Raw genomic sequence first — 25762 nt, 5'->3', positions numbered from 1 at the left:
AGTAAACTTCAAATCAACATTTCGCTCATGTGAGCTACCTAATTTAGTAACAATATTCTGCATGTTTAATTTTCTTCAAGATATTTGGTGCCCTCTGCTTTTTCAGGCTATCCAAACCACCCTGATCTCATTTCTAAGAGGAGATTATGCTGCAGTTTCTATGGTCTTGACCCAAGAAAGGGCCAACACACAGACTTTATTCCTTGCACCCCCAACTCTGCATGAAGAAGCACTCCTTGATTTGAAAAAGGAGAGAGGGGAAAAAAAAAAACAGATAAAGGCATGAACACATGTTTTAGGTTCTCACCTGAACAACTCCCTTACAATTTCTTCTATTCAGCTACACTGAATTTCAGTACAATACAACTTTTATCCTTCCTGGCCCCATTCAGGGCTTCCAGAAATTACCTACTTATATCCTCTGGGTCAAAACAAGCAAGTTCATGAGCAAAAAGCTGCCTCACTGTCCACAGGACACTTTGCTTCCCAACATCCTCTGAGCCCTTTACAGACATGCACACCATTCCCCCGGGTTTCTCTAGTCCTTAATTAACTGCTATCCTTTTAACAATAAAAAAGCAGCGGGTGGTTTGGGAGTTGCTTTTTCATTTTTTAAAGCTTGCACTAGCTACAAACTCCAACCCAGCTGCAGGAAGTATGGGTGGAAGAGGTGGACGTGGGATGTTATGGGAGAAAACCATCACTGTGTACAGAGAGGGTGAGTGGAAGCTATTATACTGATTTTTTTTTACATGATGCAAAATCTTGTAAAAATCCTCTCCATTAACACCCTGCAGCTCAGGAAGCTGAACAAGACACTTTGTCCTGGCAGAAGGGTCACCACCAACTACTGAGGTACTCCCATGCAGTAGGATCAGCTGTCTTCACCCCAAACACGACATTATGCATACAGACACACTCTTCTGAGATCCCACTCCTGAGGCTTTCTGCTTCCAAGCCAAACTGCCCAAGATCAGCAGAGAAATTCGCCTCATAGACCCCAACAGCACAGCGTGCCACAAACCCAGATCAGCCTGCCCTGACTCCCTGAGCACAACAGCCTCAGGTACCCACCCAGCAGTAAATGATCTACTCATAACCGCTCTGATTAATTACCTCCCTTCAGTCAAAGTCAATACTTGGCTTGTACTAAAGTATTTAAAATAAATTTTTAAAAAAGGGAAAAAAGGAGAGGGGTGTTGCTAATGGGAAGTGACTCTGCTCTGTCTTGTTGGCCTTACTTCATCAATCGCAATCAGATTATGTAGATAAGGAACAGCAGCAAATCCATCAGCTCCTTGCACTTGTCACATCCCTTTGTTTCAAGGCTTCACCCAAGTGGGATCAGCACTACCCAGCCTGAATCACCCAGACACAGCACTGCTCTCCCTCGGGATCTGGGAATGCAGGAAGAGGGGAGAGAGATACAGGTGGGACATGGAAAAAGGAGAGGGGAATTAATCTCATCCCACCTTGCAGGGATGCAACCAATTCATTCACCTGGTCCTTCAGCCTAACAAAAAATCCCCTGTGGCCATCTAGCCTTAACAGACTGGAATTTAAGGATGAAGCATTCAACTGTTTAGAACATTTACCATGTATTTATAGTCTAGGTTATGGGTTGGGCTCAATGATCATTGAGGTATTTTCCTACCCAAATGATACTAAGATTATTAATTTATTTTTAAGGTGTTTTTACACTGATTTCACCTGGAACACAATTTAGTGATGCTGTAACCTAGACTAGGTGCCAAAACCCACCCTCACTAACACCACCAAAAAACTGGGAAGGGAATGCAAAAATATCTTCTGGACACAACCATTTTTTGGTGGGTGTTCTGGTTTTAGGTGGGAGGAAATTTTGGGAGGAAACTTCCAAAGTGGTCTTTTCTAGAACACAAATTCAAGCAGCCCCTCTCCCTCAATGAGTTTGGGAGGTAAATCTCCTTCTGGAAAAATGGAAAAACCCCTGTTTATTTAACAAGCAAAGTATTCAGAAGTACAAAAAAAAGAATCAATGGAACCTCTCATTGTTCTGAAGAGATGGCAAATTTAGAAAGTCCTTGTAATGGGGTGTAGCTCAGCTCACTCAGTCTCTCATCAGTCCCTCCTGCACTGGAAAATGCAGTGTCCTGGGCCCTGCTGGGCCACACGTGTGAGCTCCTGATGACCTTCTGAAATCCCTTGGTTTTCACATCAGAGCAGGCTGATCAGTTCCAAGAAAAAGAAAAGTCACTGTCTGGGGAACTTCTCTGCCTCAGCTAGCTTAAAAAAACTAACTAAAAGCAAAGGAGAGCTCTCTCCCACTGTCCGTGCTGCAGCCAACACAGGACAGGAGAAGCAAAACTGAAGCTCTTATCTCTATGTTTTTGAATACAGCTACCTCAGACATTTCACCACTATTCCTTCTCCCCACCTTCGCTCCCAGATCTAGCTTTAAAAGCACAGAACTCAATATCCAGCATAAGAAGAACAGAAAACTGAGGATACAAACAGAATAAAGTCACCCTAGGACAGTGGGTCAGTTATCTGCTCTCCTGTATCTGCAGCCATGAATGAAGGCTTGATAATTCTGATTTTGTTACAGAATCCAACGTGGCAAATATGGGCTGATTTTAGTCTCGATTACCTCCGTAGTAAATTAGGAAAAAACCTCTGTGATAAATTAGGAAAAAAACCTGAGTAACTAAAAGTCAGAGTGTTTGACCCAGAATGAGTGGGTTTGTGCTCCTCCAAAATTTCCTATCTAAACAGAACCTGCACACTCTTTAAACCACAATAACACTGCTCTCTGGCCCACTCAATCCTAGGTACAAGGTACCTAAATTTCATTGCTGTCAACAACAGTCTTAGAAACAAATCAGCATTGGCTGACTTAAATGATCTTGGATGTGTACACAGAATTCCTGAAAGGCATTTCTGAGAGCCAGCCAATGCCTGGGTTTTGAAAGCTCTGCACACACCACATAACCATAGGGGTTCTCCCATCATTAGTATCAATGTCCATTAGGGTGATGGCTCACTGTGAAAATGAGCATCCAAACTCTGCAGCTCCTGGCACTTAACCCCAAGCCTCCACGCACATTCCCTGATTATTTTTTCCTTCCGTGTGCATTAAGCACCGTGCCCAGGGCTCAGATGAGACGGATCATGAACACTGAGAGCTCCAACTCCCAATCTCCAGACCCAGGAGTCTTAATGAAGGCCTTGTCAAATCAGCAGTTTGGGAGCTTTCAGGGAAAAGAGGGGGGACCTGGTATTGTGATTGTAATTTCCACATCAGTTTTTATCCCACAGAGATAAAAAAATAGTAATAATAAAATTGCAAGAGTGCTGTTATCCAGGGAAAATCAGCATCTTAACCAAAGTGCTCAGAAGCAAAAGCAAGTCACAGAGCTCAGAGTGTGACTGCACGAGAAGTTATGAATTCACCTATATAAGACACAAGTACATACACCAGATTCCCTGCACTTAGCAGGCATTTGCACGGTGATTTCCTTCCAAACTGTAGCCCCTCTGGGTGAAAACTAAAAAAGTATTTACCCATATTTGCAGGCAAAGAGATTTGCTATTGCAGGTAGACAGAAATGCACAGACAAATGTAACCAAAAATTGTAAAATCCTGATTTAAAAGTTTTGAAAGCCATGGGGGAGGATGCTTGTGCTGCTTGCCCAGCCATCAACCCTGGTAAAGACTTCCTGTAGCATTCCAAAGTTCCTTTTGCTCTAGTTCCACACCAAAAATGCAGAAAGAGGAAAACAAGAATGTGTACAAAGCAAAATGCTAAATTCCTAGATAAATTGCCTTCCAAGTCAGAATTCCTAACCACAGCCGGAACTATTCCAAGCCAGCTTGGTTCAGACCTGAATCAGTGTTTCTGGGCAGCACTGGGCACACACTGGCCCATGCCAACACCAGGCACGAACTGGGGTCTTTCACAGAGAACTGCACTGCCCCAGGTGCCACTGAAGCCACACAGAGGAAGGAAGAAAATCTGGAGGTTTCATGGAACCCACCACCGTCCCCTTGGCTTGCCTTGGCCATGGACACAACAGGCAGCTCCACGCCCTGTGTCTTTGGGATCTCACAGACCAGCTCCAAATAGATTTTGTAGCATAACAACACCTAAAATTTATGGGCCATTCCATCCAGGGATGTCACTGCAGTATAAATATCCTACCCAGGGCTCTGACCTCACACCTCCAAACTCCTTCCAATTATCCCCCACACTAAGTGCCTTTCCTCACTCCCAAACCCCGCGGTCACTTTCTGAAGGATATTCTTTGGAGACAGCTCTGTAAAACCCAACAAATTTATAGCAGCACAATGTTCTTACATAAAGCATATACCAGCTGACTGCACAATTATGTTGTTTGGGTTTTTTTCCCTGGTAGTGGCAACAGTCTACAGCAAATATCCACTACAAATAAAAGCATCAAAACATAGAAGACAAACAGAGGGATGTGATGTCCAAGAAAGCCATTCTGATTTGGGGTTGGGATGTTGGGTTTTGGGTTTTTTTGTTTGTTTGTTTGTTTGGATTTGTGTTGTTGGTTTTTATGTTTGTCTTTTGTGTATTCTAGAGGAAGAGAAGAATGAGTGGGGATGAAGCCTGCAGTTTATTGTATGCACTATATTGTTTAATACACAACAGAAGAAACACCAATTTAAAAAAAAATACTAAAGTTTTGGTTAATACTTAAAATGTGGGGAGTCTTTTTAGAATCACAGAATGCTTTGGTTTGGAAGAGACCTTAAAGATCCTCTTGTTCCAACTCCCCACCATGGGCAGAGACACCTTCCTCTACATAAGGTGGCTCCAAGCCCCATCCAGCCTGATCCTGAACACCTCCAGGGATGGGGCAGCCACAACTTCTCTGGGCAGTGTGTTCTATTTTTTTTTTTTCCTTTCCATTAGCAGTGATTTTAAAGCAAAAAGCAAGCCAGCACTAGTTTCAGCCTGACACCCCCAACACAAAGATGCATCCCAGAGGCAAGAGGCAAAGGGGTGCTTTGTTGGAAAACTCTGTTAGGACTCAGTGGGAGGCTGGTGCCACTGTGCTTGAGTCAGTGAGGTACAAACAGCAAAGCTGGACTTTTAAGGTCTAATTTAAGGATTTGTTTGTGACTCTCCCCAAATCTCACTGCTCACACCCAGAGCTTGGGACAACAATGGAAATCTAACCATTCCCATGACCCAGCACACTCCCAAATCATCATGGAAATAGCAAACAAACCTCATTCACCACGACTCCAACTTCTGACACTCCATGAAGCAGAAACATATGTTTCCAAAAAAAAAAAAAAAAATTCAAACTCAATTTACAGCGCATTTTGTAATTAATCACATTTGTATTGCCAGCTCCTAATGACTGAATCCCGTTTAATCACTGCGGAGGCTCTCGGCTGTGTGATGTGAGCACCACAAATCAGAACCTGGAGGGTCTGATGAACATGCATCACGCATCCTTCCCGAAATTAATGGTACAGTCGAAGCACAGCCAGGCCCCATGAGGTGCTCAACATCCTACGCACAAAATGTAAATTCATAACCATCACCACAACATCATCAAAGAAATACTCCATCAAGGCTCATTTTGAGCTTGCTAAACATGTGTTTTCTTCACTTGGAAACAAAAAAAAGGGCTTGAACTGTAAATCCCAGGATCAAAAACATCCCCTGAAACTTTGAACAGTTTAAATCTGAATCGGAGATCAACGTGGAACATTATGCAAGGCAACATCTGAAATGAGAATAACAATGTGCTACAGGACCTGAAACAGGAGCAATTTTTCCACAGTGCTCTAAATTTCCTTTTAATTATAAAACTTTAGCTTCTCCATCAACCTGGAATATTTTGACTGGAGATGATGGGAGCTCCAGTGAACCCAAATTCCTCCACTGCGAAACCAAGTATTAGTAGTGCAGGGCATTGGTTCACTCAAATGGTTTGTGAGCCCCTATTCTCATCTTCATCATACAATGCTTCCTCTTAAGTTTTTTGGCTTCTTTCTAAATAAATTTAGGTGTTCTGCACAAAGAGGACTTCCCAACAGATCCACCTGCTGATATCCAGCCTGAAAAGGCCACAGGAAACAGCAGAACTGCTGAAAGCAAAGCAAGAATCTATGGAAGAGGCAATTTCTGCAGTCAAAACATTCAGGGTGTAGATGCTTCACATGGGCAGGGACTCCTCACTGACCTTCCCAGAGTTGTTTGGCACAGGGGAATTGCAGGATTTCCTCCTCTCTAGGTTCCCTATTCACCATGGAAGAGCCTCTTCAGTAAAACTGGTACAACAGAGAGCAGGATGATTCCCTGAATCTGGAAAAGTTTTCCCTGGATATAATTAAACCTCTACATCAACTCCAGCACTTTAGGAAGTAGCTACATTTTTACACCTAAAAATGCTGACTTTCCCCTCGTTTCTTCATTCCCAAGTGACAGCATGGGGAAAAAAGCTTTTTTTAGCAACAAATGCAGGAGGTGGAACACAAAATAAACCATTCATCAGGATGGATTTCAGCATGTCCTTAAGCTCATTTGTGGGTCTGGATTTTATTCCTTCAGCGACCAAAACCAAATGGAAGTGAGAGCACGCACACAGAGACTTAGATTATTTGGGAATTCAGAGCAAAATGTTTTCCAGGGTCATGCAGAAGGACAAGAACTGACCCAGAATTTGCTATCTGGGTTAGAAGAAGTGTTTTTTAGTTGTCATCAGGGAAATGCTTTAAAGGAGCATCCCTGAAACCTCTGCACTGCGCTATGAGCCACCTCCACGGGCTCCAGGAGCATATGGTCTGCTTCAGGAATCCAGCCCCTTCCACGGTGACTGGGAGCCCACATTATCATGCATAATGAAGGAAAAATCAAGTGCAAGTCACAGCTGGCTCGGGATCATGCTGGTGCTTGCATCTGCCACTAGCAGCTTCCCAAATTCACTCTGTGCCTGTTCCTCACAAATCTGAGGTGCACCTGAAGGAAAGCTCTGCTGAAGACATGGCACGTGGACATGTTGGTTTGTCCTTGGCCTAAAAGAGCTCAGAAAAACCTCCACCAGCTCAGGGCTAAAAGATAAAATTTAATCTTCAAACTGATCAAAAAAGGTCCACTGCAGAAAAGTGTACTTCATCTTTGTACTTCATCTTCATCACAAATCCCTTGTGCTACTCACCCTTATCAGTTCCTATACAATACACCAAAAAATCACCTCCTCCTCTGATATAAACACCAAAAACTATGTCTGACTTAGAATATCAAAGGCACAGGGTTTTTTAAACCTCCACAGATGTCTCCAATAGACATTAATTAAGTTTGACCATGCTTTACCTATTATATCATTAACTACCTAAGTCTAGTCCTAGAGTTGAGGTGGAATTTCCATTCCAGAACTCCTCTGGGGAAAATTACAGAAGACTGGGGAAGAGAAATTAAATGCAATTATCAAGAATGACTATCTAAAAATCTCTCAAACTAATAATTTTAAAAGAGTATTTTATTAAAAATGCATTCAGCCAGACATTAATTAAATTGACAATTACAAAAATGAATGGTCTGCACCCACTGTTATGCTTTCAGGGTCAATGCTCCCATTTTCCTGTGGCTTCTGGGCTTTCCAGCTCCACAGCTTCAGAGCAGATGTCCCAGGATATGGTGTGAGTGTGGAAGAACAACTGTGGATATTCACTGCTGGACAGTCAAGGTGTGGAGATCTCCAGAGTCATGAGCAAGGTGCACATGCCAATGGTGTTTGCCTGAATAGTGACACTGTAGTCTCCTCAGTGACAACACACCAAGTCTACAAACGGGGTTGCAATTCTTCTGTTTGATACTGAAAAGATGCTCAACTTTTCTGCATTTTGTTTCATATTCTCATGGTCAGAACCAAGGAGCTGCGTGATGTCAAACACTAGTTAAACTCAGAGTAACAGGGCCACTAGTTCTTAAACTTACTACTTTTTTTTTTTTTTCTTTAAGGAGCCTCACAGAGGTTGACTATGAAATAATTTCCATCTTGGCACTTAAATCTATTGGGAGGACTATTCTGCTGTTTCTTTCAGAGGCTGGAAGAAGGTTTTTGCAAGAATTGTCAAAGGGAGATTTTTTTCTGAAATGCTCTCAAAGGCGCCATCCAAAAATCCACCCTGTTCCACTCACTGCTAAAGGAGGAGGAAATCTCAGGGAATCTCTACTCACAGAAAAGTCTGGTGTCTGCTCACAGCCTTTTCCTGCAGTACTGCCCTGGAAATGCAGCTTCTCATTCACAGTCTCTGCCTCACACTGCAATTACTCCTTTGCTGCCCTATCTCTGTCCCTGCAGCACAACCTGCACTAAACATCAGGCTCAAAACCAATGGTTTGGTCACGGTGGAGCCTGCAGGCTGTGATCAGAATCATGAGCAACAGAAGGCAAAGCCATGGGGTCTCAGCTGCTCACCTCAAGTGCTCCAAGCATCCTGAACAGAGCCTGAGTCCCACTGAAATGAGCTTTCCTCGCAGGAGACCAGGAGCTGCCGCAGAAATTGGTTCTGCCAACATTTTGGGGTGGATAAATCAGCTGCTGCAGCTCAGCATCACCTGCAAGGAGTTTTGCTGCATCAATATTTGCTGAAGTTTAATGCTTTTGCTCTGCAATAGGCTTGAACCTTGATCTATAGAGACAGAATCTCACACATTGGCTAATAACATGACCAACAAAACGGAACCCAGATCTGTGTGCGTTTGGACAAGCAAAACTCCCTCAGCTTCTAATACAACCTCTCTTCTAACACAAAACCTTGCTCAGATGTAGCAGAATCCTCATGGGGCCAATACTCCATCCAGCCAAGAGGGATAAATTTCAGTTCCCAAAGTTGCCCACTATGAAATCGACTGGTTCCATAGGAAAAAAAAGAAAATAAAAAAGGAGGAAGAAAAAAGTTTTACTCCTTCTCATGGCAAAAGCAGCTAAGAAATGCCTCATTCCATGCAACACCAACCCCACCACTCCATGCAAGGTGTGGAGTTGAGAGGGTTCCCAGCTCCTGCTGATGTCTTCCCAAAGTTAGCTCTACCCTTCCAACCACCCTTGCTTTTATCTCCCTGCCATGCCTCATTTGCTTTTCACTTGCTGGTCCAGCTGCAAAAACATCAGCTGGCTCCAGTCCTGCTGTTCCCAAGGAGAAATCACGTCCCCAAGGATTTTTTAGAAATTGCTACAAAAGACAGGGAACACAGACCTAACAAACACCCTGATTTCCTCCTGGCCATTTGTCATGACTGCCAACCACAAAGAAACTTCACTAGCACACCCAAGCCCCAGCCTTGCCAGGAGCCTGAGCTTGAAGAGAATTTCCATCTCCCTGCATAAATCTGTGATACCCAGGGCAGAAGTGTCCACGCCTCACTGGCCATATGGGGCAAGACTCCAGAGCACTGTGGGCTAGTTCTAGTCCTTCAAGCAGCAGCAAACTGGGTGCTGAAGACTTCCAAAACCCCAAAAAATCCTACTTGCTTACAAACAGAAATGACCAGCATGCTCAAGTGATTTTCCTGCTGGATAATGACCTCAGCTGGAGTCCTGTAACACCTCCAGCTGTGATGGCAGAGGATGGATGGCTCCTCAGGTTTTAGGAAAAGGAAAAAGTCAGGACTGTGCTCTCTGCCTTGAAAACCCAGATGCACCATAAGGGCAAGATGAAATGAATCATTCTCAGATATTCAAGCATCTTCCAAGCAGCGGGACAGGTATCAGGAGAAAACAAACAGAACTGAGTACAGTGCTGTGTACAGAAATGAACTAATACCAAGCTTGACTGAAAAAGTTGATTAAATTAGTTTAATTTAAAAGCCCAAACAAACCCTGAAGGAGGTTCTTTGTTTATTGCTTTTTACCAACAGCACACTTTACAGAAGAAGCACCATGTGGGCATGAAATATTCATTCATTAAATCTTTCATAAAGCTCCACACTATTGGTTTCACTCAGGATATATTTATAACTTGTCAAAGTCCCCGAAAATCACTGCTTTTCTTTCTCCCCCCTCCAGACTGTTTATAAAAGGATTAGGCTTTCAGTTTTCATTGCAATATCCCTGATCCTCAGCTCCGCTGTTGCTTGTACACAAGGTGCCGCTTCCTTAATCAAAACAGGATTCATTGTTCAGCCTTCCCTGCACCACCCAAAATGTACCCTTTTATGATGCTGCAAAACATCCAACTGCCGTGGGAATGGCAGCATCACTCCTTTATGGAGGAAGGCAGCAGCAAGTCGGAGATAAAAGTCAGAACAGAGAGTCCACCCAAGCGAGGGAAAAGCAGGCAGAGAGTGGATTCATTTCAGTAGGGCCATGTCTGAGTCACTGGCTTTCAAACCTCACCCATTGGAGAACCATTTCTTGAACCCTTCCTTGGCTGCCAGCCAACCTCCAGATTAAACCCATGCTCTGAGCTGGGTTAATAACACACTAGAGTAAACAGTGCTGCATTATCCTCAGTGTTAGCTGTAAAACTAAGTAATATTTTTTTACAAGGTTTGCTGACTACATGGCTCAGTCCACTGTAGGAATGAGGACAGGCTATAGCTATGGATGAAAAGTATTTTCCACCCAGAAATCTGCAAAAATCCAGGATTTGCATTGGGGTCAACTGCATCAGTGAAACTGTCAACCCTCTAAGGACTTGCACTGATACCTAATCTAGGTGTAGGCAAATCTGATTTTTCCAAATCCTGGCCATTTGCATCCTTAGTAATACTCTGCTCTGTGGAAGGTGTCCCTGCTCATGGCAGGGGGTAGAATGAGGGATCAGTAAGATCCCTTCCAACCCAAATCATTCTTGGGTTCTGTGACAAAAAAAAAAAGCACCCAAACACAGATGCTGAACAGGCATTTGAGGTGCACTGCAGTTTGGGTGCCCACAGTCACTGCACACATCCCAGCCTCACTGGATCACAGGCTGTCTGGTCAGGCTCCTCTTTCCCTTCCTCCATTTGTTTGTGAGCATAAATAAATATAAATACAGTATAAGCAGATGTCGTTGTCCCTGGAAACCAGGCTTGCTGGGCATGTTTCTGCTGAAATGGCTTCTTACTGGAAAATTAGGTTTTGATAAAAGTGTGTTTCTTTCCTTGCTTTTAATAAACAGAGCCTGCTTCATGTGAGAGCTCTGGGCTTTCTTTTTTTCTCTGGAAAACTAAACAATCTTGCATGGTTTCAATTTTTCAAATGCCTGATCCTCAGCAAGGGTTGGGTTCAGATGCACAAGTGCCCCTCGTGGGGCACTGAGGAGAATCTCAAGATGAACATACAAGGAGAGGCCAAAACCTCCAATACAAAGTCTAACCCGGGCAAAAGGGCAAGGAGGGACCAGCACTCACTTCTGGGGTGCTGAGTCTGCTGCAACTCAGGACAGTTTTTGGGGTGTTTAAACCCAAAGACAGCCATCCTGATGTTTCTGAGTGGAAAAACACTGACTTCTCCCCAAAGGAGAATACTGGTGAGTGGAAAGGAGAGACTCTGAATTTATTCATGAAGGGGGAAAAGGAACTTTTCTAAGCCAGTTCCACCAGATGCTCAAGAGAAGCACAAAGAGTGACCCCAGCTGATGAGACCTGGCCTCAGGTAAAACTCTGCCCTTAGCAGAGAGCTGAGTGCCCCAAGGCCAGGGAGCTGAGCCACAGGGCCCCTGCAGAGCCAAGGCTGGGAGTCTTGTGTACATTCCTAAAGACCACTTCTACTGCACTCCCGAAAAACTTTAAACAAAAAGACCTGTGTTTAACTAAACACTGCCTTTTTTCCCCTCGATTTTCTCCATCACTCACAGCGGTCCCAGCCAGGGCCACAGCAGTGCACACCTTGCGTTTCCCACTCAGGAGGTATTTTGTTTCGTCAGAGTTTCACAACTGAAACATCAGGATAAATCATTTACCCCCCGCCCATTCCACCTAATAAACCTCTCAGCATCTCATCCCTGCAAGGCTCTCTGCAGTTATGCCTCTGGACCTGAAAAGTTATATTAAAAGGGAAATCAAAACAGAAAATGTTGACCTCAAGCCCAGCAGACCTGGATATGATCAAAACCCTCTGCATTTGAGGGAGTCTACAACTCAAACCTCTTGCAAAGCCTGACCCACTGGCCAGGCTATGCCACATTTACACAATAGCTCAACAATCAATTAATTACAACCCCAAAAGACACGTGAGGGCCTGTCGTGCTCAGTTTACCCCAAAAGGGCCTCACTTGGCAATACTAAGTCTTTTGAAAGCAACTAAAGCCAGTAGCACATGCAAAAGATTTGCAGTTTCACACAGCAGTGAAAAGACCATTTTCCCTACCAAGACAACATTATCCTGATGCCACACAAGCCATGGGCAGAATTGAATTTTCACATCCCAGGCTGAGGGATCTGAGCCACGCCAAGGAAGGGAAGGAAAAAACTACTCAGGGTGCTGTAATGAAAATATGTTTTCCTCAGGAGCAAGTCTGCAAAGGGCTATGAGGGGCTGGGGGGAAATGCCAAGCCATGACACGCTCCAGTGAATTCCAGCTCCTGGAAACTCCCAAGTTACACCAGAGTCAACTGACTTGATTCCTACCACAGCAAATTTAAGCCAAAGCCAGCATTTTTACCTCCTCTCCTCCCCTTTGCCGTCATCAGGAGAGCTAAGAAAAAAAAAAAAGCTATTTTTTATAGGCTCGTTAAGTATAATCTGCTAAATGTTCTACGCCAATGCATAAAGCTGCCTACTATGCTAATAGAATATTTAATTGACATTTATTTGCTGACTAGTTATTTATGCTAACGTCATCCCTGCATAATTAATAGTCTGCTAAAGTCGACTTGAAAAGCACACATAAAACACTGTACTCAGAGTCATTTGCAGCATTTAAAATGAAGAAATCCTGCCATATATTTACATTAGGTTAGTCTAAACTCAGTTTTGATGGAATAATAGGATAAAGATCGGGCAGAGATTTTAAAAAACAGCCCTGTATACTGCTTTAGAAACATCCACAGGCTTTGACAGTGCAACCTGCCAAAGAAGATTTCAGAGTTTCATTTTACTTGGCTCGAGGGCCCAATTCTTAGCTGATGTAAAACAGCATAAGCTCAGTGAATGCCTACTTATTTTCTCCAGCCTCAAGCTCTTAGGAAGTAATATTTCAGGTGAAAGAACTAAACTGGGGCCAGATTTGCTCTCCATACCAGGAAAAAAGCAAAAGGAGAAGTCCACCCTGCCCATCTGATCCCTCTACCTGTGCTGTAATCACAGACCTGCAGACAGTTTAATTTTTACTTCCTCTGGGATGACATTACCAGGGGGAAACATGCCTTCATTAAAAAAACCCAAAACAAACAAAAATTCATTACTCTATTTTCTGAAAGGGAATCTCTGAACACCCTCATCCATTGTCAGAAACATTTCTGATTTCTGTGTCTATCTTTTAAGAACCTGTGGACAAACATGTTGCATTCAACATGGGAGCTCCAATAACAAAAGCCAAGGGTATGGGTCACATCACCACCACCCTGAGCTGTGACCCCAAAAAAAGCCTTCTGTGAGCCTTGGAGTGACATAAAATCCACACCTACAACACAGCAGACCATCTTCTGGCCAATCAGAATCATCATGCTGTAAATTTTGACAAGGCTAAGCAGATCCATTTCTCTCCTCCTTTACACCAGTCACCTCAAAGAGCAGGATTTTGCTCTGTGATAGAGTCACATGATAATACAGAAAACCAATCAAACGAAAATAGCAGTAAGTTGTCGTTTGAAGACAGCCCAATATACCGTGGCACAAGTTTTATCTCCCTTTTCAACCATATCCTGCCCAGAATCTGACCCAGCACTTGGAATCCCAGTGAAATTTGGCCTACATCTGGGATAGGAGCCAATCTCACCTCAGAGCAACATGAAAACCCATCTCAAACAGTGACCAAATGATGATGTCTGCCTTCACAGAAAACCTGGGCAGGCAAAATACTTTAAGTGTACCCCTCTTAATGGTAGATTTGATGATTCAACTTCATAAAGCTCAGCATCACATAAGTGAAGGTCATTTCACTCCAGGATCAGACTTGTGAACTTTAATCCTCCTTGTATTAATGCAAGAGGGAAGTAAAAGCTACTTTCCTACACATAATCAGAGTGTGATTGAGCATCTTGGTCATCAAGCCCAGGTACAGCCAGTGTTCAGAGGTTTTCCCATCTGCACCAGGGTCTTAGGTTGCAATATGTAACAAAAACTTTTATTGTATTCCATCTGTTGAAACCAGTTGGGGAGGTGTTTATCTCTTGTATAACCCATTCCTCATAACTTCAGGGAGGAGGGGGTGGGCGTGTTCTGTTCATGGCCCAGCTGTTAAACCACGTGGGGCAGTGTTCTTATCTCTTCCAGCACCCATCCTCCCTCCAGGGGAATCTGCTGCTCATGGGCCATCGAGGCTCACTGCATGGCTGATACAATTCCAGCATCCCATTGGAAGATGCCCCACCCAGTGGGAGGAGCCAACTGTTCTACCCAGATAAAAACTGAGATGCCTGAACTACAGGTAATCTGGTTTTCCACTGGATTCCCAGAAGACCAGGCTCATCTCATCATCACAGGACTCTTTCTACAGGATCATCTCAACTCCAACAGAAGCACATCTGTCAATCCAGGAGCATTTATTTGGACTGCTTCCAACACCCTGACCGACAGGATGTCAGGTTGTACTCTGATTCTGCCAGGGTTCCTAGGATTTTGTTTGTTTGCTTGTATTTTTGTACTGCTACATTTGTATTTTTAATATTCCTAGTAAAGAACTGTTATTCCTATTCCCAAATCTTTGCCTGAAAGCCCTTAATTGCAAAATTATAGTAATTCGGAGGGCGCGGGTTTACATTCTCCATTCCAAGAGAAACTCCAGCTTTCCCTGGCAGACACCTGTCTTCCCAAACCAAAACAACCAGTCCATGGCAAAATCAAAATATAGACCTGGTTCTCTCTCTCCCTGTTGTGTTTCTTTCCATCTCCAGCCTCCCGGTCAGCAAGGAAAGCAGACTTCAGCTCACAGATCCGCATGCAGAAATTCCCTGTTTGAATTTCAATCTGCCAGCAACATTAAAGCAGAGCCACTGCTGCAATTACAAGTTTGACAAAAACAATCCCGTCATCCGGCGCCTTTAGCTCACTCCAGGATGCATTAGAACAGTGCCAGGAAAAACCGGGCTCTGTGGGCTCAGCTGTAAATCCGCAATCTGTACAAAAAGCCCCCGAGTGTCAATCACAGGACGTCCCTGCTCTTTCACGATGCATAATTTAGCTACTACACTTGTCAGGTTCTCCACGCCGCTCCTGCGCCCGATGGTGGATGTGTCCATGAACTCGACTGTCAGCAACAGAGGAAAACAGCACGTAGAAATGAACAGGCTAAAGGACACCTCTTTTCCTTTCGCTACTCAGGAAAGTTCAGTTAAGCTTCAATTTTTAATGCTCAGTGGGTAAAGCAGCCCAAGGGACAAAGGATGGGTGACAAACTACTGCACTTTGAGGGGGAAAGAGAGTGCTTGGGTAAGGCACAGGAGGGAATTAATGCTATTCCTGTTTCCATGCAGGCTGATAAAACAGGGAGATTTTAACTAACTGATGGAAAACTTACCTTACATCCCTTACAGTGCAGGGAACAAAGCCTCCCACACCACCACAGCCCTGCCACTGCCAGTGAACTCTGAAGCAGGCTGTCCTTCCTCATATGAATTACAATTGCTGAAGGGCCTCGTCAGAAAGGATGAAAATTTCACACTCAGCTACATCAGGCAGTAGTTACCCACTGCTTACACCACAGTTAATATGCAATAAAGAAGAAATCTCTGTCCCAGGACGTGACATTAGAGCTGATCAGTGCCAAAGCTACAGACCATAAGGACAGCTTCACACTTGCCTCAGCTAGTTCATGAATAAACATCCAATTCATTCAAATGAGTTCTATATTAACTAATTTAAATAATTTTCATTTTGCTTTGAATGGTAAACAGATCTATTCTGCCAGGATAGTTGAGTTTGCAATTCAAATTACACACCGATTTGTAATGAGAAAAATATAATTAATGGCAAAGCTTGAAGTAACTACAATTTTACTCCTTTGATTTCCTGTGGAGGAGGGGGTTGGAGCGTGAAGCTCACAGGCACATGTGCACTCACACTATCCTGCCATAAACCAAGACATTTTATTGCCACCTCAGGTATTCCTGACCTGGTGACTGCACCATCACGTCACAGGACAGAACATGACTTGACATTTTACTCACAGGCCACAGGCACCATGATGCAACTAACATCACCCCATAAATAACAGCGCAGCAGTCTGTAAATTAATCAACTTCCTTCGATGTGGATCATAAACTACAATTACTTGGCAGCTGCCTCTTAAAAGCTCTGTGTGTTGCTGGACTTTAAATCAAGTTCTATTGATTTGCTGAACTGAACCAGGCCATTTTGTTGCATCTCTCTCCGATCTAATGAAATTCTTTGTCCCATCACTCTGCCGTTCTTGTCTGGCATCACATTTACGAGATGAGCACCCATCAGTCCAACCTGACTCTTCAGCAGAAACAAAGCATTGTCCCAGTGCTGTCATTCTGGCTGTTAAACAAGTCCATTTTGGCAACTCTGCTTTTCAACCAAAGCCTTCAGCTCTTGATTAAAATCACAGCCTAATGACAGACAACCAGCCCCAGCCATGCTGTTTGCAGGGTCTAGCCAACAGATACACTCACTGTAATCAAGATGTGCAGAACTGACGACTTCAGAACTGGGTTCATGCAATTTAAAGCCATTTTTTGTTTCTCCCAAAGGTTTGACAATGAAATAAAGTGCAATGCTAAAGAGGTTTGAAAAACATCTCCACAGAGTTCATCGAGAACATCAGTTTCTCTTATACCAATGCAAAAGTCCTCTGATTCTGTACATTGTGAAGGCTAGTTTTTCTTGGGCATTTTAGATGCCTCATTCCAAAATATGAGCCAAGCTCTCAAATGCTTAAACCTCTTTTGAAATAACAACCCATGCATTTAATTTATTCTTTTAAAAAATTATACTGCGCCATATTCAACAAAGTTTATTCACTGAAAATGGGAGTGGAAGGGGGAAAATAAACAAATAAAAAAACCCCCAAACTAACAGGGCAGTTGCCCACATTCAACAGACCCTGGTGCACAGTTACATCACCCACCAGAGGAGAGATGTAGGGCACGCTGCACACTTGCAGTCACTCAAGCAAGGCAATTCACACAGAGTGGCCACGACCCAAAGGGCAATCTCCAACAGATCCATGAAAAGCACTTGCCTCAGGTTATAAGGGAACTGTTATTTTCTATTATGATATTCAGTAAGTTCTCTTACCCCCCTGACCCTCACATTTGAGATTTAGTCTGTAGCACTATACACCTTTCTGGTAACGCTGATTGTAATCCACATAATAGAATGTAGTTTAAGAGGCCAATAAAATAAAATACCTCACCCCTCTCACATCAGCTTGATTTACTGGTACTAAGCCAAGAGATTTCTCAGCTGTATTTATCTTCAAGACTTCTTTTTTTTTTTAAGCAATCAATCTTGTGTTTATTCAAAACACACAGACCAGAACAAAAAGATAAGTTTAGCTCACAGTTGGGCATTTGCAAGGCAGGAATGTCAGCTTTGATTCAAAGACTGTGTCTACAGCTCACTTCAGGGGGAAGTCAGGGAACACTTCCTCCAGGAGAATTCCCACACGGCACACCACTGGCACATGCACTGTTTTCAATGGCCACACGTAGCAGAAAGGGAAAGAGTAACTTCAGCAACCCTTAAATGAGACTTTCCTTAAATGTATGCACAAGCTGGAGGCTGAATACTCATCTCTTCTTCCCTTGATCCAGAAGAAATGGGATATATGGTAGGAATACTTCAGAGCAGCACTGACAATGTGCCTCTGCTCGGAGCAATGTAGCAGCAAGGATACACCACAGCTGCTCTGTCAGTGCACACAGCTTATATATATATTTATACATTTACATTTATATTCTTATACATTGGGGATCAAATTGTATTATTAACAAACTGTTCCACATGTGCCACTCAGGAACCTACAACACTTCCATTCAGCTTTTGGGCACCCAAGAGCTGCCAATCAGGACATGCCCTAATCAATAATGACCAAATTCTGCTCTCTTTAATCACATGGATCTACCACTGGAATTAAAAGCTGCCAGAGTTTGGTGGTGGAAGGTTGTAAACTTTCAAGGCAAAACACTTCTGAGTGCAAAGTCAGCTTCTGATTTTGGTTACAACCCAAACTGATCTTATTTTAGTTTGTTCTCACACTTGAATTTCATTTCTCCTCTATACAAGACACAGGACACAAGGACAGTTTTCTCCTCAAAGTGAAAATCACAGCATTACAGCTCAGCAGTAAGAAGACATCTCCCCATGGAAGTACCTTCTGTTACCAATGAGGGCAAAAACTCCCTTGCTGGAGGCTGATGGGCAAACTGAATCCTGTGGGGACACGACCCTGCCCACAATGGCCAAACTGAATCCTATGGGGACACGACCATCCAACACCAGCTGAGCATCTGGAGTACCCATCCCAGACCAACCAGAAACCTGGAGACGAACCCACAGCCCAACACCAGGGCACGACCCCAACAAACCAGGCAGAACTCACCATCTGGAGGCATCAGGACCTTGTTGTTCTGCGTGCACCAGCCCACGGGGTGCAGGTCTGCTGTCATCACATCACACCAGAAGTCTGCCCTGCGGTCGTCCCCGTAGCCGCAGTAACGGAGCAGCAGCAGCTGCCCACAGGTGGTGATGATGGTAGCCACCCAATACGTGTCCGGGTTGCTCTTGTTGGCCACTTCCAATTTCATCCCTGGCTGGAAACTGCTTTGGAGGCTGATTTCAACCTTGCAAAAGGAGAAAGGCATGGTGTTACTTCTTGTGCTTTGCAGGGAGAACCCCGCCCTCCTCTCCCCTTGAAATGCTGCACTTGAAGAACAGCCCTGGAGTCCTAGAAACTTAGAATTTGGGGATTTAGTTTATAGTAATACATGTGAGTCAAGATGGAGCATTTGGGGTGTTGTGTTTGTCCTCTTTCTTCACCTTCTTCTCCCTTCTTCACCTTCTTCTCCCTTCTTCTTCATGGGTTTAGTTGGTTTTCCACAATTGGATGAAAACTGCCTGCATTGTGGGCCTTGGGTGGTCAACTGCCACACCCTGGGACAGAACATGAACTGACTGCTTCTTAATCCAATCATCTCCTTCTCCATCTGTCTGGGCAGTACTTCCATTCCTGCTTCACCAGCTCATATCCTATCATGCAAGGTTCCAACATGCAGGAGTGGTACCTTCAGTTGTACTACATCCAAGAGAGGACTGGCACTCATCTTCAATCCCTAAATGTCACTAATTCCATAGATACAGTCAGCATAGCTCAAATGAAGTTTCATTTCCCACTGCACAGCTCCATCAGGCAAACCACAGGACACAGAAAGGCAGGTATGAAGCACCTCTAGGAGTTAAGCCCAGCTACAATAATTAGTCACATAACAACACTGAAGCACCTCTAGAGACTTGACAAGCATCAAGGGCTGAACGCTGTACCAGGCAGACCAAGGAGAGAATTTCCACTGCACCCATCCTCAGCAGCTCAAACGTCAACCAATTCCCCCTCCCAGCACCCTAGAAAATGCACCTGTCACTGAAACAAATAAATTGTCTGGGTCACTGTCCTGCCATTTGATGGAGCTGTCACTAACATTTATCTCAACAGTGACAGGCCACCTGTAACTTGCCTTGGGACACTGGAAATGCTAGTGCATCTCTTTTGGGACACTGCTGATGAACACCTGCTGTAGCACAACCTGTCCTCCAAGGACCGGTGGGATGCTTCTAGCTGTTGTGGATAAAGAGGTGGATGCCAGTGCACTGGTTACGTGCCAGCCTCTTCACAAAACCATCCAAAATGTAACCTGTCACTCCTTAGGAAATGTTTAAAGACAGGTTGTTACATGTTTCTTAGAACCTTATCAGCTACCGAATCCAGAGGGATTATAAATCTATATAGACCTGTCTGATTGACTTCCAATTGAAAAGGCAGTTTAAAATGACTCTTTTACTTACAAACATAAATAGAACATGGTCTACTTGGTCAACTGAGGATTTCATAGGCATAGGGATGCCAAGCTGCTGAGAAAACACTCCTCAGGCCCATCAGCAGTAATCCCTCACTCATCCAACTCCAGCTTCTTCATTTATCATTTGCACTCCATGTGCCTTTCCTTGTGTGGGCACTTCCATCAGAATCAACGCCCAGAGTCACAGAACAACTGAGAGGGACCTTTAGAGATGGTCTAACACTGAAGGCGGTCTGTGACATGCACTGCTTTACTTAGAGCTAAGACAGGATCTTAGTGATGCTCAGAGTCCTCATAAATAACCCAGGGTACAGACTGGCCCACGTCCCAGTACAAATTTGATCTCCTGGCCTCCTCCCAGTACAAACTGGCAGCTGCAGCTCAAAGCACCTGAACCTGATGCCTGCAGAGAGTGATTTATTTGTTGGTTTTCTCCCTGTGCTCACCGTAACACCAACAAGGTACTCCGGAAGCCAAGAGACTTGTGACTGGAAATAACACCAAGAGTAGAATCAGACAGACAGATAATACAATCTTCTCTGGCAGCTTTCAGGTTTTTGGCCAGATTTTGAGGATCAAGTTCCAGATTGTGAAGCAGTCACCAAGGACAGTTCCCAGCATGAATTTGTCCCACACTGACATTCCCAGGATTGAGGTGCTGTGAGACACTGCAGTCAGCAGGATCAGCTGGGCATCTCCAAACAACTGAAGGAATCCTTAAGGGCTTCATGAAGCACCAGATTTTTTACTTTGGGCCTGGAGCAGATGTCTGGGACAAGATGCTCTCTCCAAACAGCTCCTGGATCAAGAATAAACTCCACAACAAGCAGTGCCCTGTAAACCTCCAGTACAGAGAATTACGGTCCTTCACTCTGCAATACTCTGAGTGAACTGTTGTTAAAATGAAAGCAAAACAGGGAATGGAGGACTGTCCTGGTTTTCAGATCTAGATAAAAGAGAGATTTTTCCTCCCTGCAGCTCCTTTAGCCCTACAAAACAAGCCACAAAATTACCTGGAGACAAAGGTGGTTTGACCAGGTGATCTCCAGAGGTGCCTTCAAACGCTGCTTGTGCTAACGAAGAGCAGAGCACTACCACAGCTGTCTGCACGCTCCATGTTCACCCAGGAAAAGCACCACCAGCCCAAATCCCTGCTTCCCACACTTCTGAGACAGCATCTCCAGGCAGGAGGCTGGGAGATGGGTCCCCATGAGCCACACTGAACTCTAGCACGGAGTGACTCTGCCAGTCAGTAAATCAGGCATTAAAAGGAGCTTTAGGGAAATAAGACACTCCTGGGAGATTTATCTCTACAGGCTGGCATGGACAACAGTGAATGTAGAGGTGAAAAGAGGTGAAGAGAAAAAAAAATGAGTGCCTTGCAAGCAAAAGGAGAGCAACACAAGCCCTTAACAATGGAAAATCTGATGCAAAGGCAGAGGATAAGGGAGTGGCACAAAAAAAAAGAACTCCAATCTGTGACTGCAAACACACCAAGGTCACCTAACACTGAATGGGGGGTTATTCCCACTCAGGCTGTCACATGTGTGAAGGGATAATTTCTCCCCAGAATGATGAGACTCCCCTACAGTTCTCCAGGGAGCCCCTGAAAAGCAGAAGAGGGAATGCCTACAACACCCACAAGGCTCAGAGGAAGCACGTACGTGTTTGAAGGAGGTGTGGGGAGCAGCACTGGCTCCTGTTTCCTCCAGGAACTCATCCCAGTTGAAGTCTGCGTCCTCAATGCTGGAGCCCTCATCTGTTAAAAAAATAAAAAATAAAAAATTAAAAAAAAAAAAAAAAAAGAAAAAAAAAAAAAAAAGGAGAGAAAGAAAGGCAGCCTAAAACACAGCCAAAGAAGGCAAAAGTTGTGTCAAAGAGTTCAGGGTGAGAATAGCAACCAGTATAAACATCAACAGAAGGGAAAACAGAAAGCTTGCTTTAAGGATCTGTGTTTTGACCAGCTCTTACCATGCTTTCAGCAGACTCTGGGGCTTTAGCAGCCAACACTGAGACCAGAAATGACTCTGCTTCCATGGCAGTGGGGGCACAAAACTGTCATACACTGCAAAAGGCACTTGTGCTCTCTTATTTTGCATTTGATGACTCCTGGCTGCGAGGGGGGTGGCTGCCTGCCCACTGTCACCGAGGTGCAATGTCCTTGTGCCCTCAGAGAGGCTCCTCCAGCTCCACTAATTACAGCAGTGCCCCAGGGATAAATTAGATGATGCTTCTCTTGGCTGAGCAATGTGTAGGGCAAACACCCCAACCCCAGGGGTGAGTAAGACCCACTTTCACTCCTGCCACCCTTCTTCTTCCTTAGCATCACTGCACCCAAAAATCTCAGACAAACTCCCCAGGGCTACAGCTGCTTTCCCCAAATCCCCGAGCACACCTCACTAGATCTCTACTGCCTTCTTACTCCCTGTTCCCCTTCAGATCTGGGGCTCTGTATCCTCTCTGCCCCATCCACACCACTGCCCCACACAATCCCACCCCACAGGAAGGGCTGGACATGACCACTCTTTTCTTTTCTTCCTTTATTACCACACTGAGACAGAGCCAAGGCCCTCAAACCATCTCTGAAACAGCACACAGCAATAATTAAAAATAAATCTTCTTTCACTTACAGAAAATCAGCCAAATCTGATTGTTTTCATTTTGTTCCCAAGCAATCTTGCAAGCCCAGTTTCATCCCCAGAGCAAAAATATTTACAGTCTAGCAATGAGCTCTTTGCAATAAGCATTTATCAGGCAAACTCTGCGAGACCCTTTACCTGCCCAAACATTTATCAGTGTGGTCATGATGTAATTAAAGTGACTCATGACAAACTGAATTAAGAACCCTCCCCAGACAGGTTTATGAAGAAAAAGGCAGGGTTAATTTATTGCAATTATTGCTACAGGTCTCCAGTTTCCAGGACCAGAGAAAATTATGTTGTGCAAAGGGAATCTCTCATTATTAAAAGGGGAAGACACAGTTTTTATTTGCTGCCTGTGGCACAAGACCCACATAAGTGAGGGGGAAAAAAGGAGATCAGAAGAGGGGTTTTGAGACAGAGCTGGTGGAGGGTAAAGATGTGTCTGGGAGCTCAAAGCTGACCTGTCAACACTGTTAAACACTTGCACGCCGCTGCATCAAGTCTGACTCCTTGCTCTAAACTCAAATCATCTTCTTTAATACAGAGATGCAAATCAACATTTACTCCAGTGATAAAGAAGCTACCAGACGACTCTTCAACACAGCAAGAAGTAACTCAATTCCATGATTACAATCCAAATATAGACAAATTCACAGCAGAATAAAGAATGGGCTTTGTTCTGATTTTTGCAATCACTGCAGAAACCTTCAGGCACAGAAGCTGGCTCTACTCGAGATACCTGACCCAGAATGAGGGGTTTGTTCAACCTTGACTGAATGATAAGCCACAACCACAAGGTAGGAGCTTGGTGCAAAAATTCTGTATCATGCAGGCAGGCAATTTAGATGAACAGGGATATTTTTCAGCCTTCATGCCTGCAACCCTGCAGAGTTAATGTAATAGAGAAGAGCTGTGTGCAGAGATTCCAAAGGCTGAGCCTCTAAAACCAAGTATGTTAGTCCATCAGTAGATGGGCAGATATGATTATCCATTCCAGGCTTAAAATTGCTTAAGCAACTTTTTACCCTGAGCACAACCAATCCCCATCTCACCAAAAGTCAGAAGCACCTGACGTGAAAAGCTTAAAGTGCATCATCCCCTCTGCCCCATCACTCCTGCAGGGTCTGTGTCTGGGGGGGTGGGATGGGCTGTTCCAACAATCCCAAAGGCATCTCCACCTCAGGACACAGACAGGACATTTGGAACAGGCTGTCCAGGAGTGCTGGAGTCACCATCCCTGAGGGGGGATTTAGAAGATACACAGATGTGGCATGTGTGGACATGGCTTAGTGTGTGGCCTTGGCAGTGCTGGGGGAATGGCTGGACTCAAAGCTCTCAGAGGTGTTTTCCAACCTAAATAATTCTGTGTTTCTATGACTTCCAGGTCAGCCCTGGGCTCTTTTCTCTCCTGGTGAGGTACTTCCATCTCAGAGCACGAGCTCTTTCTCTCAGCCTGCCATGCTCTCTGTGTACTCTCGGTTTTTATTCCTGTTTTTGCTCTGATCTCCTGTGTGAGTCAAGGCAACTCTCTCCTTCAGCACGTGTCTCCTTTTCTCCAGCCTTCCTCAGCAGTCTTATGGGAAAGATTCATTCCACAGAGCAGCAGGAGCAGAGGTTTTCAGTCAGTTCAGTGCATAACATCCAGCCCTTGCAAGGAGGAATGTCTCCAGAGGGGTCAGAGTCTTCTTCAGAATTTGGAAAAAGCTTTTTAACAAATATAAATAGATGCTAATTATGGATGCATCAAGTCCTTCACAACCTTATTAACCCTGCCCTACTGTGCCATGGGCCAGCGCAGAGACTCTCACTGGCAGGTTTTTTCACATGCTGCCCAGAAAACCTCAAAACAACACCTGTTTAACAAAATAGCATCCAGATCTCTCCTTTCCAAACCCAAATAAAGAGGCTTCAAGGCCCGGAGGCGAGGCAGAGTGAGAGCTGCAGCCTTCCCTCCCTGTCAGCTCATTCCTCTCTGACACATCACCAGTCTGGCTCCTCTACCATGTTTTATCTGCAGACTTTATCAGGAAATTACTTTTACAAGGTCTGTAAAAATAATGTCAGAGTACTCATTTATCACAGCATCAGTGGTTTATTTTGCTTCATTTCACCACAACGAATTCTGAAGGGACTGTATGTTTTCAAAATGGTTTTCTAATGGACTTTGTTCCCTGCTGGAATTCTGGCAGGGGGGCATCCAGAGCAAACTCAGAGTGGCACAGGGATGAGACCAGCCCAAAGGACCCAACACCACCCACCCATGCAACAGGGCTGCACACAAATCTCCTCATCCATCACAAAAACCCAACTGCTGAGGAGCACAGGACACCCTGAGAGGTGATAAATCTGGCATTAAACCTATTTTACATACCAGCTCCCTTTCCAATTATTGGTACTTAGGTCCAGAGCTTTTTCTTAATGAAAGAGTCAAGGCTGGCTGGTTTACAATACGGTGATGTATAAACAAGCCCAGGATGGCAAATAAAATCAACAAGTCATTATCAGCGAGCCTCTCAATGGCTTTAAAGTGCTCATGCATTGACACTGTAAAAATGCAACTGTTCCAGCTGTTAACAGCCCCCTGGGATGTTTGGATATGGAAAAGAAAAGGGATAAAAGACCCTGTGGCTCAAGAAACACAGATTTTTTTTTTTTCCCCAGGCTTCACTGTAGGAGAAAGTATTTAAGGGAAATTGCTTAGACATCTGATTTATAGCACCTAGATACACATACAGGACTGGGAGAGGGACACACACACACACACACACACCTGAGCAACCACAAACCTCTGGCACAGCCTTGGGAGAGCCATCAAAATCCTTATCCCCACTGAAATTTAGGTATTGCAGGCCAGTTCTTCTCATTCCCAAAAAAATGTCCATGGTTGGCCAATTGAATCTCATCTTAGAGGCTCCTATCTCTCTACCACAGATAAAATAGATCCAGTGGTGACTAGATCAGCCCAGATGTGTC

The 25762-nt window shown here is 44.3% G+C and overlaps 1 protein-coding gene across 1 annotated transcript in view; it reads right to left on the bottom strand.

Moving 5' to 3' along the window:
- SFMBT2 (Scm like with four mbt domains 2) overlaps window positions 1-25762 on the bottom strand; it is a 101472-nt gene that overhangs the window by 62460 nt on the left and 13250 nt on the right. The window contains 2 exon segments of the mRNA XM_066318853.1: window positions 18677-18917; window positions 21812-21906. Coding sequence (XP_066174950.1) covers window positions 18677-18917; window positions 21812-21906 — 336 coding nt within the window.

This window comes from Sylvia atricapilla, chromosome 5 (assembly GCF_009819655.1).
Source record: "Sylvia atricapilla isolate bSylAtr1 chromosome 5, bSylAtr1.pri, whole genome shotgun sequence".
Taxonomy (NCBI): Eukaryota; Metazoa; Chordata; class Aves; order Passeriformes; family Sylviidae; genus Sylvia; species Sylvia atricapilla.
The sequence above is the reverse complement of the archived record's forward strand: the minus strand, read 5'-3'. Positions and strand labels throughout refer to the sequence as shown.